Source organism: Halichoerus grypus, chromosome 4 (genome assembly GCF_964656455.1).
Source record: "Halichoerus grypus chromosome 4, mHalGry1.hap1.1, whole genome shotgun sequence".
In the NCBI taxonomy this organism is placed as follows: Eukaryota; Metazoa; Chordata; class Mammalia; order Carnivora; family Phocidae; genus Halichoerus; species Halichoerus grypus.
The window spans coordinates 71,453,509-71,476,008 of NC_135715.1; the positions used below are offsets into that span (position 1 = coordinate 71,453,509).

Sequence of the window (22,500 nt, forward strand, 5' to 3'; positions counted from 1 at the left end):
TAAACCAAATGTGATATATCCATGTAATGGAATATTATTCAGCCGAAACCAGGAATAAAATACCGATTCATGCTTTGACATGAATGAACTTCAAAAACATTATGTAATGTCAAAGAAACCAGTATAAAAGGCCACATACTGTATGGTTCAATGTATATGAAATGTCTAGAATAAACACATCCATAAAACAGAAAGTAGAGAAGTAGCTGTCAGGGGCCCTATGAACTGAAAGTGGTCCCTAACTGACAGCCAGCAAGTAAACAGACACCTCAGTCCTACAACTACAATGTACTGGTTCTATCAATAACCCAAATGCATTTCAAAGTGGATTTTTTCTCTAGAGCCTCCAGTCAAGAACTTAGCCCAGCTGACATCATGATTTCAGCCTCGTGATACTCTGAACAGAGAACCCACTTACACCACACCTGGGTGTCTCACCTACAGAACTGTGACCAGTAGAACAAATAGGTGTTATTATTTTCAAAAAGAAAAAGGAAACGAAAATTAGCAAACATACCATAAGAGAAACTATCCAAAATGAAACAGAGAAAAATGACTGAAAGAAATAAACAGTGTCGGGGGCGCCTGGGTGGCTCAGTCAGTTAAGCGTCTGCCTTCGGCTCGGGTCATGATCCCAGCGTCCTGGGATCGAGTACGCATTGGGCTCCCTGCTCAGCGGGGAGTCGGCTTCTCCCTCTCTCTCTACCCCTCCCCCTAGCTTGCGCTCTATCTCTTTCTCTAGGTCTCTCTCGCTCTCAAATAAATAAATAAATAAAATCTTAAAAAAGAAGAAGAAGAAATGAACAGTGTTATGTTTGGACAGAAGCTGTGGTCAACTTCAAGCGGCCTAAAGTTTGTACAATTGGAGTCCCTGAAGAGGAGGGGTTAGACCTGAACATTTCTGAAGAAATGATGGGCAGCAATTTTCAAATTTTATGAAAACTGTATATCCACAGATCTAAGAATCACAACAAACCTCAAGCACAAAACCACGAAAAAAAAAATATACCAAGGTATAGTGTAATCACATTGCTCAAAACCAGTGATAAAGAGAACAGCTTTAAAACAGCCAGAGTAGAAAAAGATATATTATGTACAAAGAAACAAAGATAAGGATAGCAGTCTGTTTTCACTGGAAACCATTCAAACAAAAAGACAGTAGAACAACATCTTTAAATACTTCAGGGGAAAAAAAAGGGCAACCTGAATTCTGAACAAAGTGACAGTATTTATGAGAAATGAAGGTAAACAAAAACAGAAAGATTCTACCACCAGAAAACCTCCACCACCAAGAAAGTCAAAGAAAATCTTTTAGGTAGGAGAAAAATGATACCAGATGGAAATCTGAATCTGCATAAAGGAACAAAAAGCACTAGAAATGATAACTAAGTGAGTAAATCTAAAAGACCTTTTTACTTTTTCTTTTTTTTTTGAACTTCCCCAGATGAAAATTTATTAAATAAAACAAATCTTACTTAAATGAATAAGTAAAATAAATTAGTAATATAAGCTTAATATGTATGTTAATCTCGGTTTCCCTTTGAGATACTTTTCTTGTTTTTTTATTTTTTGTTTTGTTTTTATATTTAAAATTTAAACTTTATTTAGCTACATCGAATTTCATTTTTTATTTTTTCCAGATAGTCTGATATTTTTTATTTGCTTTTAACTTGACCTAAGTGATGCTTAACAAATTTTTAAAACTGTTTTTTTTTTTTTACTGGAATATTTGTTTTTTAATACTTCAGCTATTAATTCCTACAAGTAGTGTACCATGGTTAAATAATCTCTACTATTTCTGTTTTTGATAAATATTAAGTCTTTTTTAGCTTGATAACTAGCTATTTTTTCTTTTTTAAAAATATCAATGGTTTATTAAAGTTACTAGTTAAAGTTACTAACTCAGACACAATTTTTTGTACTTTTGAAATTTAGTTATGATTCTTTTGTTTTTATTTTTATTTTATTTAAATTCAAATTCGTTAACATACTGTGTTATTATTAGTTTCAGGGTAGAATTTAGTGATTCATTAGTTGCATATAACACCCAGTGATAATTACATCGAATGCCCTCCTCAATGCCCATCACCAATTACCCCATCCTCCCATCCATTTCCCCTCCAGCAATCCTCAGTTTGTTCCCTATAGTTAAGAGTCTCTGGGGAGCCTGGGTGGCTCAGTCAGTTAAGCTTCAGCCCAGGTCATGATCTCGGGGCCCTGGGATCAAGCCCCAAGTTGGGCTCCCCATTGAGCGGGGAGTCTGCTTGTCTCTCTCCCTCTCCCTCTGCCCCTCCTCCTGCTCCTGCTCTCTCTCTCTCATACAAATAAATAAGATCTTTTTTTTTTTTTTTAAAGAGTCTCTTATGGTTTGCCTCCCTCTCTGTTTTTATCTTATTTTTCCTTCCCTTCCCCTATATTCATCTGTTTTGTTTCTCAAATTCTGCATAAGTGAAATGATATGGTATTTGTCTTTCCCTGACTTATTTCGCTCAGCATAATACATTCTCGTTCTACCCATGTCGTGGCAAATGGCAAGATTTCATTCTTTTCGATGGCTGAATAATATTCCATTGTATATATATACCACATCTTCTTTATCCATTCATCCACCGATGGACATCTGGGCTCTTTCCATATTTTGGCTATTGGGGTAATCACTGCTATAAACATTGGGGTGCATGTGCCTCTTCAAATCACTATTTTTGTATTCTTTGGATAAATACCTAGTAGTGCAATTGCTGGGTCATAGGGTAGCTCTATTTTTAACTTTTTGAGGAACTTCCATACTGTTTTCCAGAGTGGCTGCACCAGTTTTCATTCCCACCAACAGTGTAAGAGGGTTCCCCTTTCTCCGCATCCTCACCAACATCTGTTGTTTCCTGAGTTGTTAATTTTAGCCATTCTGACTGGTGTGAGGTGGTATCTCATTGTGGTTTTGATTTGTATTTCCCTGCTGATGAGTGATGTTGAGCATTTTTTCATGTGTCTCCTAGCCATTTGTATGTCTTCTTTGGAAAAATGTCTGTTCATGCCTTTACCTCTTTCTCGACTGAATTTTTTGTTTTTTGGGTGTTGATTTTGATGAGTTCTTTATAGATTTTGGATATTAGCCCTTTGTTTGATATGTCATTTGCAAATATCTTCTCCCATTCAGCAGGCTGCCTTTTAGTTTTGTTTCCTTTGCTGTGCAGAAGCTTTTTATCTTGAGGAAGTCCCAACAATTCATTTCTGCTTTTGTTTCCCTTACCTCCAGTGACATGTCTAATAAGAAGTTGCTGTGGCCGAGGTCAAAGAGGTTGCTGCTGCCTGTGTTCTCCTCTAGGATTTTGATGGATTCCTATCTCATATTTAGGTCTTTCATCCATTTTGAATTTATTTTTGTGTATGGTGTAAGAAAGTGGTCCAGTTTCATTCTTCTGCATGTTGCTGTCCAATTTTCCCAACATCATTTGTTGAAGAGACTGTCTTTTTTTCCATTGGATATTCTTTCCTGCTTTGTTGAAGATTAGTTGACCATAGAGTTGAAGGTCCATTTCTGGGCTCTCTATTCTGTTCTATTGATCTATGTGTCTGTTTTAGTGTCAGTACCATGCTGTCTTGATGATTACAGCTTTGTAATGCAGCTAGAAATCCAGAATTGTGATGCCTCCAGCTTTGGTTTTCTTTTTCAACACTACTTTGGCTATTTGTGGTCTTTTCTGGTTCCATACAAATTTTAGAATTGTTTGTTTCAGCTCTGTGAAAAATGCTGGTGATATTTTGATGGCGACTGCATTGAATGTGTAGACTTCTTTGGGTAGTATAGACATTTTAACAATATTTGTTCTTCCAGTCCATGAGCATGGGATGTTTTCCCATTTCTTTGTGCCTTCCTCAATTTCTTTCATAAGTGTTCTGTTGTTTTCAGAGTATAGATCTTTTACCTCTTGGTTAGGATTATTCCTAGGTATCTTATGGTTTTGGGTGCAGTTGTGAATGGGATTGATTCCTTGATTTCTCTTTCCACTTCCATTATTGATATATAGAAATGCAACAGACTTCTGTGTGTTGGCTTTATATCCTGCAACTTTGCTGAATTCTTGTATCAATTCTAGCAATTTTTTGGTAGAATCTTTCAGGTTTTCTACATCGAGTATCATATCATCTGTGAAGAGTGAGAGTTTGACTTCTTCTTTGCTGATTTGGATGCCTTTGATTTCTTTTTGTTGTCTTGATTGCTGCGGCTAGGACTTCCAGTACTATGCTGAACAACAGTGGTAAGAGTGGACATCCCTGTCATGTTCCTGACCTTAGAGGAAAAGCTCTCAGTTTTTCCCCATTGAGGATGATATTAGCTGTGGGCCTTTAATATATGTTCTTTATTATGTTGAGGTGTGTTCCCTCTACCCCTACTTTGTGGAGGGTTTTTATTATGTTGAGGATGCTGTATTTTGTCAAATGTTTTTTCTACATTTACTGAGAGGATGATCTGGTTCTTATCCTTCCTTTTATTAATGTACTATATCATGCTGATTGATTTGTGGATATTGAACCACCCTTGCAGCCCAGGAAAAAATCCCACTTGGTCATGGTGAATAATCCTTTTAATGTAATGTTGGATCCAATTAGCTAGTATCTTGTTGAGAATTTTTGCATCCATGTTCATCAGGGATATTGGTAAAAGACCTTTTTCTTATTTAAAGCTCCTTGAATAAAATAAAAAACAATAATAATAAAAAAATAAAGCTCCTGGGCGCCTGGGTGGCTCAGTTGGTTAAGCAACTGCCTTCGGCTCAGGTCATGATCCTGGAGTCCCGGGATCGAGTCCCGCATCGGGCTCCCTGCTCGGCAGGGAGTCTGCTTCTCCCTCTGACCCTCCTCCCTCTCATGCTCTCTGTCTCTCATTCTCTCTCTCTCAAATAAATAAATAAAATCTTAAAAAAAAAAAAAAAAATAAAGCTCCTTGAAAGAAAACAGCATTGATAATCCACAAGGTAGTATAGGTTTATGATACATGTGGAAGGAAAGTGTTTGATAACAGCACAAATGCTAGAAGGAGAGAGACGGAAGCATACACTTGGAGGATTCTTACACAGTTGACCCTTGAACGACACGGGGATTAGGGGCAACAATCCCACATGCAGTCAAAAATCCACATATAACTTTTGCCTCCCACAAAACTTAACTACTAATAGCCTACTGTTGACTGGAAGCCTTCCTGATAACATAGTCAACTGATTAACACATGTTTTGTATGTTATATGTATTAGATACTATATTCTTACAATAAAGTAAACTGGAGGAAAGAAAATGTAATTAAGAAAATCACAAGAAAGAGAATGTGTATTTACAGTACTGTATTGTATTTACTGAAAAAAATCCACATATAAGGGAACCCACTCAGTTCAAGCCATGTTGTTCAAGAGTCAACTATATGTGTACTATATGTGAAGTGATATAATATCGCTTCAAGTCAGAATGTGAAAAGTTAAAGATAGAAACTATGAACCCTAAAGCAACCACTAAAATAACCCAATAAGACACAGCTGACATATCAATATAGCTAAGGGAACAAATGGAATCATAATAAATATTCAGTTAATATAAAAGAAGGCAGTAAAATAGGGAAATAAGAAAAAAGAACATGTGCGTTGGATAGAAAATAATAGGAAGGTCGTAGACTTCATCCCGATCAAATCAATAACATATGTACATCAAAGGCAGAGCATTCAGATTGGAGAAAAATGAAGAGCCAATTATGTGCTGCCTGTAAGAAACCACCGTAAATATAAAGAAACAAACAGATGAAAAGGAGAAGTATGGAAGGAGGTATGCCATGCTGAACTAACGGAAAACTGGAGTGCACAACTAATACTGAATAAAGTAGATTTCAGGGAAAAGAATATTACCAGGAATAAAGAGGGTCATTTCCTAATGATAAAGTGGGCAATTCATCAAAATGATAAACAATCCTAAATGTTTATGTACCTAATAGTGGAGCTTCAGAACACAGGAAGCAGACAATGATAGAACCGAAAGGAGAAACAGACAAGTCCACAGTTACACTCTGATATCTCAACAGTTTTCTTTCAATTATGAATAGAACCTGTAGACAGAAAATCAGTAAGGATACAGAATACCTGAACTATGCCATCGGCCGACCTGACCCATGGCATTTATAGAACGCTTCACACAGATACAGCAGAACAGACACTTTTCTTAAGTATGTATGAATCATTTACCAAGACAGACCTTGTTGTGACTCATAAAACATATCTCAATAAATTTAAAAGGATTCAAGTCATCCAAAATATGTTCTCTAACCACAATGGAATTAAATCAGAAATAAAATCAGAAACGTCTCTACAAAGTCCCAGATATCTGCAAACACAATTAGAAATAATCATGAGTAAAGAAAAAATCATAAAAGGAAATGTGAAAACAGTTTGAATCCAATGAAGATGAAACCCAATATATCAAAATTTGTGGACTATAGCTAAAGGAGCGAATAAAGGGAAATTTATTTCTAAAATGTGTACTGAACACGCACATTAGAAAAGAAGAAAGATTTCAAACTAATGATATCAGCTAGTTAAACCCAGTATAAGCAGAGTAAAAGAAATCATAAAGATCAGAGTAGAAATGAGTTGCATGTTACTCTGCAAAAACAAAAGAAATTCAAGCCACACCTCACACTGTGTACAAAAATTAACTGAAATGGATCACAGATTTAAATATAAAGCCTATAACTTTAAATCTTTTATTATACACACACACACACACACACACACACACACACACACATATATATTTTATTTATGAGAGAGAGAGTGAGAGCAAGAGAGATCACAGAGGGAGAGGGACAAGCAGACTCGCCACTGAGCAGGGAGCCTGACGTGGTGGGGCTCGATCCCAGGACCCAGAGATCATGACCTGAGCCAAAGACAAACGCTTAACTGCCTGAGCCACCCAGGCACCCCAACTTTAAATCTTCTAGAAAGAAATGTAGAAGAAAATCTTTGTGATCTAGGGTGGTACAAAGATTTTTTAGATAACCTCAAAAACATGGTCTATAAAAGAAAAAAAATATGAATTGGACTTCAGGAAAGTTAAGAATGTGTACTCTTCAAAAGCACTGCTAGGAGAAGGCAAAACAAGCCACAGATTGTGGGGGGGGAGATTGCAAGTCACATAGCTGAAAAAAATTGTATCCAAAACACATAAAAACTCTCAAAATTCAATAAGATGGGAAAAAAGCCCAATTAAAAATGGCAAAATATTTGAATAGGTATATATTTTTAAGAGACTAGGAGGGGAGGGGCTTTCGAGGGAGAGGGGGAGAGAGAATCCTAAGCAGGATCCATGCCTAGTGCAGAGCCCGATGCAGGGCTCGATCTCACAACTCTGAGCTCATGACCTGAGCTGAAATCAAGTCGGACACTTGAGCGACAGAGCCACCCAGGAGCCCCTTGAATAGATATTTTATCAAAGAACATATACAGATGTCAAATAAACATAAAAAGATGTTCAACATCATAACATCATTAGTTATTAGGAAAATGCTAGTTAAAACCCCAGATACCACTTCATACCTATTACAATGTCTTTAATTAAAAAGACTGGCCATACCAAATATTGGCAAAAATGTGGAGGAACTAGATCTCTCACACACTACTGTTGGGGATATAAAATGGTACAACCATCTTGGAAAACAGTTTGGAAAACCTTTTAACATTTTTAAAAGGTTAAACAAATAACTACCATATGACTCAGGCATTCCTCTCCTAGATATTTACCAAGAGAAACGAAAGCAGATGTCCATATCAAGACTTGTACAAACATGCAGAGCAGCTTTATTTACAATAAACAAAGCCTTGGGGTAGAAGCCCAAAGGTGCATTGATGGGTCAATGGATAAACTGTGGTATCAGCAACTGAAATTTTATTCACCAATAAAAAGGAATGGACTATTCAAAGTAATCATGTTGAATAAAAGAAGCCAGGGAAAAGTAGAGTACATACTACATGATTCCATTTATAGAAAATTGTAGAAAATGTAAACTAATCTATAGAGATAGAATGGAGGGGGTGTTGGGGAGTGCAAAGGGGGGTAGAATTACATAGGGGCACCAGGATACCTTCCGGGATGACAGATATGTTTGCTATCTGGATTGTGGTGATGGTCTCTCATGTGTATACATGTCAATTGTATGCTTTACAAATGTGTGGTTTCGTATTTATTAATTATACCACAAGAAAGATGCTTTAAAACTGTAACACTGCAAACTTCCTCTTGTTTCCGTATTTACTTGGTATAAATATTTCCTTTCATGTTCAACCTTTTAGTATTCTTATTATCTTAGGTGTGTACTTTGTAAGCAGTCTAAAGCTAGATTTCACAGCGTATAACATGCATTTAATAAATACTTTTGACTGTTCAATAAGTGAATCCAGACTGGTAATCTAAATCTTTGATTTAGCCTAGAGAATTTAGTTCATGTACATTCATTATGACATCTCTAAACTCATTTCTAAGACCTGATTCTATTCTTTCTTTTTTTTTTATTTTTAAAAAATTTTTATTTATTTTTTGACAGAGAGAGACAGAGGGAGAGGGAACACAAGCAGGGGGAGTGCGAGAGGGAGAAGCAGGCTCCCCACTGAGCAGGGAGCCTGATGGAGGGCTCCATCCCAGGACCCTGAGATCATGACCCGAGCTGAAGGCAGACGCTTAGCGACTGAGCCACCCAGGCGCCCGTATTCTATTCTTTCAATTTCTCCCCTCTCCCTCCCTCCCTCCCTTCCTTTTATCCTTCTCTCTTTTTTTCTTTTTCTTTTCTCCCCTTTTTGCCTTCACTTTCATTGACTGAAATATTTTTTTACCCCTTATCCCAACCTTTTCCCCTCTACTGCTTCAAAACTATATGCTCTATTTTATTGATTATCCTAGAAATTTTAACACATATAGTTCGACTTAACAAAGTCTAAAATTACACAATATCTTTACTCTCTTTCCCCGGAAGAGAAGGCCCTTACTCATGGTGGCTTATTTCCTTGAGTGTGTAATGATGTTACATTTTATTCTGCTATGTGCACACAAGTGCTACAGCATGATAACTGAATTTTCAGACCACAGAGGTTAGCATGTTTTCTGGCTCTTAAATTGAGGCAGGGCGGATTGGGGGTGAGGAATCCCTAAAGGAGAACGTGTCTCTCTTCCCCATCTTCTCTCAGAGCCAAAGATGAAAGAGGCTAGCCTCATCCTATGGGGTGAGTTTTCTTTTTCTTCCTAATTCATCCAGTGAGGGGGTGGCCCTTTGGAAATTCCAGATTTATACAGGGTCCCCCCTCTGACCTCCCACCCTATTTAGGTACGCAGTTTTGTCTCCTGACCCTCTCACATGTGGCTCGGGCTTCTTTTCTGTACATTTTCAATTAACCAGAAATATTAGTAAGTTCTCTATTCTCCAAGCTTTCTGGTTAACAGAGGTAGTGACTAAGAATGCAGTTGTAGGGTTCAGAGTGGCTGGGATCAAACTGAGACTCTACTACTTACTTCCTGTGACTTGACTAATGAAAATCTCTGTACCTCGATTTCTTCACATGTAAAGGGAGAGGCAATAATGGTGCCTGTCTCAGTCCTTGCAGGCATTAAATAAATTAATACATTTAAAGAGCTTAGAACAGTACCCGGTATCCTGGGATACAGTAAGGACTCAAATAGTAGCTGCTATTATTGCTACAATTTTCGTGCTTAAAGAAAATGTTCTGAGGTTATATTGTATTCTGTTCTACAAAGGGAGAACCGAATGCAATATTCTGTTCATGTCTTACAATATGAATTTTCATGATATAAACGATTTTCAACTCTCAAATGATGTTACCTAGTTTATTCGTATCTAAAGATAAATGCTTTCCTCATTGACAAGATCGCAAGTATTTGGTATCTGTTGCTTTTCTATTTTTCTTCTTTTTAGAAAATATTATTATCTCTGGAGGTTAGATCTTCAAAGTCTGTTTTTCAATTATAAATTATTTCTACATGCTGTCGGAATAGCAGATACTCCTACACAGAGAAGATTCTACCACTTAAAAGTAGTACGGTAACATTTCATTTTTTTTTTTTTTTAACATAAAATGATGCCAACAGCTGGTTCATTTCATCTCGAGTCAGGACACATCAGTGTATGTACTTCAAGCTCTGGAACATATCACACATATCACGTGGGCTGGCCCTGCTCCATTAATGACATGTGAACCAAATAAATTACAAGTCCAAGCCTTCTCCCCAAATGACACCGATCACATTTCTTAAATACCTGGTGAATGAAGCTTGGTGGCTGAAGCCACGGTTCTCTTAGGAGATGAAACAGCAGGTTTATTAGCATCTTGATCTTTCTGTACTTCTTTCTTTGATCCTAGACAGAGTTTAAAAAGAGAAAAAAGAAGGAAAGAGAGCTAGTTATAATTGAAACAGTAACACAAGTTGTTTGTGGAAAGGGAGGCTTCACAAAAGGCAAAGGGAACAAAATAACATTTGGGTGATTTGTTGCTACGGTCACCACCCCGCGTGCTTCAGGGAGGACACACTCATTTAGGGCAAAGGGAATTTCGTTGCAGCGTTCAGGGGAATCAGCACACTGCTGCCTCTGATTTGATGAAAAACACCCCTGTCTCTGGAGGTCACTGCACCCGAATGCCTCTGACAAACTATCTGGGAATGAAAGTTGTACCGTCCTCAGCCACCAACTCAGCCTGCCCTCCTCTTCCTGCCCCAACACTTTTTCAGAAGACAGAGATGGAAGCTGGAGCCGAACACAGCTGCTAATGACTTCGGCATCCCTGAGACCCGAGCCACGGGGGACATGGTCTGCCTCTAATGAATTTCCATGCAGCTGGGCCACAGAGGTGACCTGGAGAGCCTCTGAGCTCTCTCCGCTGCAGTTGGGCCTTCTTCGTGGGACCTGCTGGCAGAGCTGGCTGCAGCAGAAGGGGATAACCTGAGTGCAAGCAATAACTAAGAACAGTATGGGGCTGCTCCGGAAATTATGTCCGGGTGCAGAGTGCCATTTCCCCATGAATGCCGGCCACAGACACTCACCTTTACATCACCTTCGTTGGAAAAGCCCAGGACCACGGATGGAGGAGTAGAGAAATACCGCAGACCTGGACGTACCCAGACCCGCCTCCACTTCAGCACAATTTATTAGGTCATTTTAACAGAAAGCTTGGGAATGGTTCCTGAGATACGGAACCCGTCCCAGTTCCCACTCCCCAAAGCCTGCGACCTCACTCTTCTTCCAGAGCTAACTACTGGTGGCGATTTGCTGGTTATTCTTCCAGACCTCTTTCTAGGTACTTATAAATATTACCTACACATATACAAACACAGCGCTTGGTTAGCTAAATATATCACATATTGCAATTTCTTTTTACCTACCCACATCTTTAAAGATCTTTTTCCTATCAGTGTATTTATAGATCTTTTAAAAAATGCCACATGTGAATAGGCAATAAATGTGCCATAATTCATTTCCCCACCCTCCTATTGATGAACATTTAGATTGTTTGCAAGTTTTAGCTATTAAAATAGCGACACGTGCTGCAATACACATTCTTCTACTGGTTTCTTTGCACATAGGGACCAGTATCTTTTCAGGAAAAATACATAGAAGTGCTTTTGTTGGATTAAGAGTCTGCTCTTTTGCTGGATTGCTAGACACAGTCCAACTGTCTTCCACAAGGAGCTACGAATTTACACTCCCAGCCAACAGTGCACGAGGGTAACTCTTTCTGCATGCCCCATACCCTATTGACATGGAAGTCTCAATCATTTTAATTTTTGCCAGACACTTAGAGTCTTTTCCTATTGGTCATGTGCATTTCTTTGTTTGAAAATAGCCTAATTAAATCCTCTGCCTATTTTTCTTCCTGATGTATTAAGAACTCTTCATTTATTCTGGATATTAATCTTTTCTTTGCCTGCTATATAAGTTATATCTTCCAGCCTTTCACTTTTTAAAATTTATTTATAGTGTATTTCATTGCACTGTGATTTTAAATTTTAATATGTTCAAATATATCAATTTTCCCCTTTATATAAAAACACCATTATAGATGATTTATATGTACGTGTGCATGCATGTGTATGCGCGCATGTGTATATATGATGGTGGGGAGAGATTATTCCAGGAGTTTGGAGAGAGAGGCAGGTATTTGGATCCAACCTCCCCATCTTTCATTCTTTTCTGGCCTGACTGGGTTCCCACTTCCCCCGCACCATTGGACCTGCCTCACTACCTCTCCATCCTTGCTCACCGGCCTTCTGCTCGTCCCCCCACACACCTGTCACCATCTCTGCTTTATTGCTTTTCGACAGACTCTTTATTCTTGTTGATTGAACTCTTCTAAAGCCTGAATTCTCTTTTGTATTTCTTTCTTTTTTTTTTTTTTTTACGATTTTATTTATTTGTCAGAGAGAGAGAAAGAGAGCACAAGCAGGGGGGAGTGGCAGGCAGAGGGAGAAGCAGGCTCCCTGCTGAGCAAGGAGCCCGATGTAGGGCTCGATCCCAGGACCCTGGGATCATGACCTGAGCTGCAGGCAGATGCTTAACTGACTGAGCCACCCAGGCACTCTTTCTCTTTTGTATTTCTCCCCCATTGCTTTTTTTCTTCCTATTCTCAATATGCTTCATGGCATTTAGTTTAACACACCCTCAGTCTTTCACATCTTGGTAAGTGGCACCATCATTCACTCACTGTGCTCAGGCCCCAACACTAGGAGTTATCTCGGTTTGTGTCTTTGCTCCCTGCCCCCATTTGACCCATTAGCAAAGCTTGTTGGTTCTCCTCTGAGTACATCCCAGGGCTGACCACTTCCCTCCCCTCGGCTGCTCCTGTAGAACCCAGCGCCACCACTTCCTCGTCCTCCCCACTAGGGCCTCCTACCTGATCTCCTGTTCCCACTCCTGCTCCTTTCCAGCTTACTCTCCCACAGTAGCAGATGAATTGCTTCAAATCTAAGTTAGAGCAAGTGATTCTCAATCTCGAAACCCTGTGAGCACCTTCCAAGATACTCAGAATGAACTGTTAACTCCTTGTCACATCTATGAGGCCCTACAGACCAGCTCTAGCCAACAGAAATACAATATGAGCCGCTTGTGTTATTTAAAATTTCCTTGTAACAACATTTAAAAAGTAAACAGCGTAGTGAAACTAATTGTAATAACATTTTTGATTTCACCCAACATATTCAGTGTCACTCCAACATCTGGCACTGGCTACATTTTGAGTTCTCAATAATGGCTCACGAGCCCCCGGCCACCATACTGAGCAGCGCGGCCCCAGATGATCTGGTCTCCTGCCTACTTCATAGACACACTGTGGTAGCTAACTTTATGTGTCCACTGGACTGGGCCACCGGGTGCCCAGACGTTTGGTCAAACATTTTTCTGGGTGTTCCTAGATGAGATTAAATTTAAATTGGTAGACTGGGGAAAGCAGACTGCCCTCCCCAATGGGAGTAGGTGTCCTACAATCTGCTGAAGGCGTGGGCAGAACAAAAGGCTGACCAAGAAGGAACGTCAGTCTTCTGCCCTCAGACTGGAACTTACACCATCAGCTGTCTCTGGGTCTCTGGCTTGCCGACTGCAGACCTGGGAACTTCTCAGCTTCCACAAACATGTGAGCCAATGCCTCATAAGAAATCTCTTTATAAAGTATTTACTTATAACAACAGATTTTATATTATATAATATATAAATTATATATATAATATATATATTCTATATCTTCTGTCTCTATATAAAATGTATTACATGCACATGTAAGTATATCCTATTGGTTCTGTTTCTCTGGAGAACTCTAACACACACGTGGCGTCACTCTGCCCCTGCTCACGCACTCCAGCCATGCTGAAGCCACGCCTCCTCCCATTCTCCATTCAGCTCCATTTAGCTGGAGTTCCTTCTGCACAGACCATGTTTCCCCGACACCCTGAGCATGGTTCACCCACCCATTCATTCAGGTCTCTGCACAAATGATAATCTTCAGAGAGGCCGTGCTTGACACCACAGGTGAAACAGCCCTCCTGCCCCCTGCCACTCTCCCCTTCACTTACTTCATTCCTCTTCATAGTGTGTATCGTACCCCAAATACGCGATACCTTCCTCTGTTTGTTTATTGTCTGCCTTCCCCACTAGATCCTAAGCGTCAACCACAGGGCCACATCCATCCTGGCCCAGGGTGGTCATTCAGTCAATTCCGTCCTTGTCTCCTCCTTCCCACCGGGCTTCTTTCAAGACGTCCTGCTCAGGTACTTCAGGGCCTACAGAAGGCTGGAACCTGGGGTCCTGAAAGCCACCACTTCACTCCACCGAAGCCAGACCCACCCTGCCGAGAACCCAATCTATGGCTCACTTCATTCTTCTCATCCCTCCTTCTGCTCAGATTTTAGGTATCAACAAATACAAAAAGGTACTGGGACTCATGGGAGCTGAAATGTTAAAAGCCAAAAGTCTGCATTAAACACATTACTTTAGAAGAAAATTAAACATGAATATTTATTCAGTGTCTCAGTATTTCTCATTCAGACTTCGTGGAGTATGATTTGCCTGCTTCTATCAAAAATTTAAATATCGATATACCCGACCTAGCAGTCCTGCTCCTACAGATCTCTCTTTGGAACCTCTGAGTGTTACCTTCCATGGCCACAGGGGTTTTGCAGCTGTGCTTAAGGGAAAAGATTATGTGCAAAGAGACTTCATACATTATTCACAATAATAAAGGAGAGTAAATCATCAAAATGCATACTGGGAAATGGTTAAATAAATTGTGGTATATCTATACCATGTACTTTTATGCAGCCATTAAAAAGAATGAAGTAGCTCTATATTGTACCAGCACGGAAGTTGTACATGATAAATAAAAGAGCTAGTTGTTGAACTCTATGCATGGTATTATCCCATTTTTATAACACAAAATGTTATCTGTATTATACTTTAAACTATATAAGAAGATTTGAAAGAAAGGCACCAAGTTGTTAATAATGGTTACCTCTGAGCAGCAGGATTGAGGGGATATTACTTTTTATTTTACTATGCTTCTGCATTATTTTCATTTTTTATGATGACCACATATTACTTTTATAGTAAGAAATAAACAATAAAAGGAGTGAAACCAAAACCAAAATGAAAATAATTTGTCTGATCCATGAAAGGATGAGGAGAGAAACCAGCCTAGTGCACCCAATTCTACAACTTTGATGGAAGGTTTCACGGTCCCTCCCATAGGAACACAGTGCTGCCTAGAAAACTCCTGTGTGGTTCTGGGAATTCTTGATGGCACAGAAAATTACAGCAATTAGTGAAGGCTTTCAGTACTTTTTGCAGTTTTCTTGCAATCCAGACTCAGCCTTAATGATTTTGAAGTGTACCATAAGCTTTCACCTAACTCTGTAAGACCTCTGAGTATCTAGGAATGCCAGACTGGGCTCTGGCCTCATGGCTTTCCTCCTGTCGCTCTGGACACTCTCTCTCTCCCCTTCACTGTGGCTTCCTCCTTTGCCTGCACCGGAGTAAAGCTGTCTCAGAGTTCTGCCTCACCTTTCTCCTGGTCTACCCTTCTGGATGCTCCTGACTTCCCAGCATGCTTGCACCACCAAGTTGCACATGCTGCTGACCATCAATTCTGTCATTTCCAATCCAGATGCGCCCAGACATCTTTCCTGAGATCCAGACCTGTTTTTAGCAGCCAACTAGACACCACCACAACCTACCAGACGACCAGATCACCACACCCCAACTGGAACAAATTTTCTTCTTCTCAAATAACTCTTCTTCCTAGATTTTCTTTCTTGGTCAGTCATTCCCCTGGTCACTGAAACCAGAAGCCAGCAAGTCCTCTTCTTTATGCTCCCACATCTAATCAGCCACTACTTGTCTGCCTCATAAAGCAGCTCCTGCATCTGGCTCTGTTCCCATTCACACTATTTACCCTAGCTCAGTTCTCATCATTTTTCACTGGGACAGCTGGAAAAATCTCCTAAGTGATTTCTTGGTCCTGCGTCTTACCTTCTTCATGTTTACCTGACTCATCCTTCTTAATGGGATGACCTTTCCTAATCATTAACCAGAGCATATGATTTTCCTTTTAAAGCCGTTCCAAAGCTTTCCCTGGTCTTCGGCAGCAAGTCCCAACTATATGGCATGGGGTACGCAACCTCCAGGGCCCTGCTTTTTCTGCCACGGGCCCTGCAGTGGACACCGCAGTTTCCATGTGACATTCTTATCTTCACCTAGGCTGTTGTCTTAGGCTGGAGTGCTCAATCTCTCCTTTGTTGGCTTTGGCCCACTCCTGATCATCCCCAGATTCATCTCACCTCTCTTCACTGAAAGCTTCTGTATTATTCCCTGTTGCCACTGGGACAAATGACTACAAACGAGTGGTTTAGAACAACACAAATCTATTCTCTTATAGTTCTGGGAGGCTAGAAGCATGGAGTCAGTTTCACTGGGCTAAAGTCAATGCACCAGCAGGGCTCATTCTTTCTGGAAGTTTCAGGGAAGAATCTGTTTCCTTGCCTTTTTCAGCTTCCAGTGTTCCTTGGTGAGTGGCCGCCTCGACCCTCTTCAAGGCACATCACCCCGATCTCTGCTTCTGTCCTCATATCTCCTTCTCTAACTACTCCTACCCTCTGCTTATGAGGACCCTTGTGATTACACTGGGTCTATCCAGCTAATTCAGGATCATCTCCCCATCTCAAGACCCTTAACTTAAGCACGGCTGCAAAGCCCCTGTGGCCATGGAAGGTAAGGCTCAGTGGTTCTGATTAGGGCATTATTTAACCTATGATAATACCTTCTGTGTCTAACTGAATGAATAAATGAGGAAACTCTTTTTACTCACCAAAAAAGCATTAATTTCTTGGTCTGTATGAATCTCCTGAGTCCCCGTCACTTATTTCTGAAGCTTTTACTAATTTCCGCAACCCCTCTTGAATATTTGTCTTTCCTTAAACCGTGTTCAGCCTTCCCTGTTACTTTCCCCTAGTGTAGACTATATACCTCTAGAGGACATCTCTTGTTTGGCCTGATCAGCTTCTTTTAAAGCACCCATGCTCACATGGGGGAACTAAGCCTTCCCTCCTCATGGGCCACGTGATTGGTATGTGTGTGTGGGGGGGGGGCTGATACACCTGGATCTGGAGATGGGCCTGTGACCCAGGCCTGCCCAATCAGAGCTCTGCATCATGCTGGAGTGACAGAGCACCCTGGTTTGAGAAGGAAAACAAAATCCAGATTGGGATAATGAGAGCCTTTATCTTACAAATTTTGCTGGAATTACTAGAAAAGAATTCTTTTTCTGATTGATGCCTAAACTGGTGGGATGTAAGCCTGAACTGCCTTTGACTATCTCTGACTCCGTGCGGGGAGAGCCTTTGCCAAGTAGCAGCCAAGAGAGGGGGACGTGGGGACAGGAGAAAAAAAAATCATTCACGATGTCACTGTTTAAGGACCTGGGTACAGCCCTACCTCACATTAGCAATATCACCTGGACTTGTCAGTTATGTGAGCCCAAATCCTTCTGACCTTTAGCATTCTCTTTTGCCTAAGGCAGTTTGATTAGGTTTTTGTGACTTGCAACCAGACAAGGCCTGAGAAGGTCAGCTAGAGAAAATAGCTCCTTAACAGATATATATATACACGCTCATCTCTTATGGGTTCATAATTGGTCAAAGCTACTTCTTGCGTACCTCAGTGTACCTTCTGCACATGGAGATTCAGAGCTATATAAAAGGATGTATGTATACAAAATCAGAGCCCTGTTGGTGGTGCTTTTGGGGTGGAAGGGAGAAGGTGCTGGGAGGGGAAGAAATGCCAGCCTCATTGGAATCAAAGGATAAGATCATAGTTTTGATTTGAAACCCTGTTACTGATCATATCCACCCCAGTGCAGACAATTACTATACCTTCAAATGGTCCTGAAGTGTTACGCTCTACATAAAGCAGCAAAAACCTCCCAAAGGTCTAAGTTGAAGGGTTCTGACTGGCAATCCATACACAGTAGCTCAGGAAAAAAAAAAAAAAAAACAGCGTACAGCTCAGTTTCTCATGTGGACAAGGCCTTCCACAGTGACATGAGTGACTATTGCAGCTGCTGGGAGAAGACCCATTTTGTGTTTTAGTCCTGAGCTGGACATCATAAAAGTAACTGACACACCGTTCATCATGGGTGCTTAAGGCAGAGACCACTTGCCGGGTTGCCTGGGAGCCGTGAGAATATGAGGAAAGCTGCCAAGAATGATGGGCTTGCTCTGAGGATGAGGCTGGTATCTTAAAAACAAAATGTAATGGTAAATGACAGTGGGTCATTCAGGGTCCTGACTGAGCACCTCAAAATGGGGAAAAAATAGATTTAAGATAATGGTTAGAAGAATGCTATATACTTGTTTCATAAAACTAAATAAGCATGTCAAAAAAAATCAAAGGGAATATTTACAGGCTCTGAACCTCACATACAATGCGCCATGTGTACATGCGAGTCAATCTCAGTATAACTAAGGAAAGATAGGAAACAAAAAAGGATAAAGAAATATACACAGCAATAGACTTTATCCCCCATCTGTCTAACAGTCGCACACTATGCACCTGTCAAAGCCACGGTAATAGGGCTGATTCTTTCCTGGCCCTACGGACCCACTCCCAGACAAGGAACAAGAATGGAAGGAAGATGGAGAGGAGCCAAAAGAAAAATGAAATGCAAACGTGGCAACAATGCAAGTAATTATTATTATGCCAGTGTAACTGAAAAGAGGTAAATAGAAAAAAAATGAATGATGTAATCAGGAAGCAGGGATTCTGATGTCACTTAAAAGATAAATGGAATGTGGGAACATTTCAAGGGAAGATTTATAGAGTTTGAATAGAATGGAGCACAGAAACATTATCTAGATAGGAATGTATCAAATAATATATTCCACCCCCGGCCCCAATATACTCTTACTCATTCATTATTAAGCACCAAATATGTATCAGGCGCTGTTCCAGTGAAAGAGACTGGTATGAGCTGTCATGGAGATTATACTTTTGTTGAATGTATATATTCACATTTATAAATGCCTGGAACTAGCTTGCAGTTGCTTCCGTGTGTGTTATCTCACTTTGCCCCACTTCTAAACTCTGTTGCTATTGCTACTGGTACCATTAATTTGCAGATGAAGAAAGTGAAGGTATGGAGGTTGTAACATAGCCACATTTACCAGTATGTGGCTGAGCCAAGCTCTGAACCTGTGATTTCTTGCCCTCATTTTAGCCTGCATTTCATTGCAATGGCCCCAGTGAGTCCTGAGACATAATGAATCCTATGGCCTGCCCACCTACCTGTACTCAGAAACACAGTGAATCCAGGTGAGTCTGACCCCACATGACAGTCTAAAGGACAGTAGGATGGGGCCCGGGTGAGAACACTCAGAGCGGAGTCAAGGGAGAGGGCAGGAGCATGTAGATACTAAAGGTCTTCTATTTTGGGTGGGGACTAAGAGACCAGACTAAGAGACAAGACATTTGTTTTCTAAAGCTGGAAGCCAGTGAATCCCTATCTCTTTTCCACCCCGTGACCCAGCCTTCCTCTCTCTCTCAGTCCATACTGCGTGGAACTTGTTACACTTTGCTAAATAATCTCCCTCTTCCACTTTCATCCTCAATCTCTCCCAGAGCAAACTTCTCAAATGGTCCCCACTTGTCCTTATCCTCCTCACCCAATTTATCTTTGACTCAGGAGGTCCCCTTCAAACTATCTAGTACCCCACCAGAACCTGAAGCCTTCATGCTCATGTGAAACCCCTTTTCCTTCGATGTTCTAATGTTCTGGTCTACGCCAACACTGTTCCCTATTGTTACCTACAGCAAGGTTACTGTTCCTCACTTACCCCCAGGTATGGACTTCCTGTTTACCCCAGGTCCTGCCATCACCCTAGAAATGTCAATGATCTCATGCATAACTCATCTGACATCCCAGCCTTTCAGTCCTTTGACATCTGCAACTCCTGCCAGGCATATTTAATCAGGACCCCTGGGCATCACCCTGGATCTTGTCATCAACTAGAACTTCACCTCTGAAATTCACATACTCTACTTTGGAACACAACCTTCTATCCTCCAGCCATCTCACTATGTTACTGCCACTCCATCAGTTCATTTCCCTAATCTAGACTATGAATCCCTTCACCCCCAAACTACTAGGCTCCTCCTGTCTTCACCTCCTTTCCTATCCAATCTAAAGTTGATCCCAATGTCCTTCACTTCTACTATCCTCCTCTCCACACTCTTGCTCTAATATCAGAAACCACCATGGTCACAAGTATCTGCAGAACCCAACCCTAGCCTAACCTAGTTGTCATCTTCCACTAGTCCAGCTAGAAGACACAACGACACAGATGGGGCCATCAGATTTACAGTCACCGGCTATAACTGCAGCCACAACACAGGCCAGTAATTCTACTTTTTCTCTTTATCTTTTGCATTCCTCCTTTTAACCTATTAAAAAAAAAAAAAACAAAGTTTGACATCTGAATCTTTCTAAAAGATCAGTCCACAGGCTTTAAACAAAACTTAGCAGTATCCCACCCTCCATATGCCCAATTCATACTCATCACTTTTAATTTTTTCAGCTATGTTTCCTAGTATTTATCTTTATGTATCTAAGTAACAGGTTTATACTACTGATATTTACACTTTAGACATATTTTAGTATCTTCCTACTACAGAAAATAACAATTTTGCTCTCCATAGGCTTGCTACTACACCACCTCCCTCATCAATACAGTTGTACCATAACTTTTAAGTCAAAATTCACTGTTCATCTTGTTACAATTACATGAATATTATTCACAATTGATCAATTTTCTTACTTGTATGACTTTTTATTTTCCCTGGATTTAATAGCTTGGTTTTTGTTCGCTTAGATTTCTATATATTTTGCTAATTCTCCACCAAAACACTCTATCAGAGCACAAGTCTCTTCTCACAATCATGTAAAAGGTTCTGTTTTATTTTCCTGGAACCCTCAATTCTCCATTTTGTTCTGGACTGGTAATTTCTAAGACTGTTGCAGGGCTGTCATCCTAAAACCTCCCTTCATCATCATTCTGGGAAATTCCTTTGCCTCTTTCCTATGTAGGGTCCCTTTTTTCTGGACCTCATGTCTTCCTTTTTCTTGGTCTGCTTCCTTATTCTGGTAGAGCACATTTCGTTTTTGACGTTCCAGAGAAATGTACATAGGAGGTAAATTATCTGACATCGTCCATGGCTGAAAATTTCTTTATATAATTAATTGGCTTAATCCAGAATTCTAATATGGTAATCATTTCCCCCAGAACTGTGAATGCATTTCTCGTTCAGCTTGCAGGGCTGCTATCGAGGAGTCTGATGCCATTATAAATTTCATCCTTTTGTATGTGATCTGTTTGCTCTTTTGGGAAGCTCTTGGTGCCTCTTCTTTTCCCTGTGTTGTGGAATTTCATACTGATATGTCCTGGTGCGGGTCTTTTTGCATTAGTTGTATTGGGCACTTGGTAGGTTCTTTTAGTCTGCAAACCCTCATCCTAGGAATTGTGGGAAATTTCTTGAAGTGTTACTTCGGCAATTTCCTCCCCTCTGACTTCTCTGCTTCCTTTTTATGGAATTCCTATTTTTTGTACTCCAAATTTATATCTATTGATCAATTGATAGATTTAAATACACACACATACATATATATCCATCCTATATATAAATGTCTCCTTTTTGGGTATCTCCCATGCACATGACACTTAATACACCCAAAACTGAACTTGTCACCTAAAAAAAACTTCTTCTCAGTCCTGCCTTCTCTCAGTAAAAGTGATTTAGGGCTAAACCAGAAATGTTGATTTCATCCTCATTTCCTCCCCTTTTCTCACTTCTTCACATGTAATAAAATGCTAAATCCTGTGAATATAATCACACATCTCTCTTAAAACAGAAGTCCACTTCTGTTTTCATAGTTACTGCAAGTTCATTCAGACCAGTGTCACTTCTCTTGTGGAATTCTGAAGCAGCCTCCTTTATCCTCTGGCCTCCAGTTAGCTCTGCTCCAACTTATCCTTCAGATCTCAACCTAGAGGTCTCTAGATACTGCCAACATGCTCTGTGGCTACAACTTTATTATACTCTAGACCTTCTACCTGTCTACATTCCCCATTAGACAACACATTACAGGAGAATTGCCCACTCAGTAAACATTTATAAACAAACAAGTTGGTTATTATTACTAATTATGTTCTTCCTCTGTGGGAAATGAAATCAACCTTCAGATTAGATAGATTCCTAACATTTTGAAATCTCTTATTTTCTTCTTCTTATTTCTTCTCCAGTACTTCTCTCTCCCTACATAATAAACAGACATGTCCTAAGTCAGTAATGAGAAATCACTTTACACACTGTTAGAAACAAAATGAGTAAAGCTCTGAATATGATGGATTTGTGGAAAGAAAATAACCAGCTCT

General features: G+C 40.2%; 1 protein-coding gene across 11 annotated transcripts in view; it reads right to left on the minus strand.

Annotated features, from left to right (window-relative positions):
* MTUS2 (microtubule associated scaffold protein 2) overlaps window positions 1-22,500 on the minus strand; it is a 584,469-nt gene that overhangs the window by 135,295 nt on the left and 426,674 nt on the right. For all 11 annotated transcript variants that reach the window (XM_078070524.1, XM_078070522.1, XM_078070516.1 and 8 more), the window contains one exon: window positions 10,298-10,396. In XM_078070524.1, the coding sequence (XP_077926650.1) occupies window positions 10,298-10,396 (99 nt within the window). The remainder of the gene's footprint in view (window positions 1-10,297; window positions 10,397-22,500) is intronic.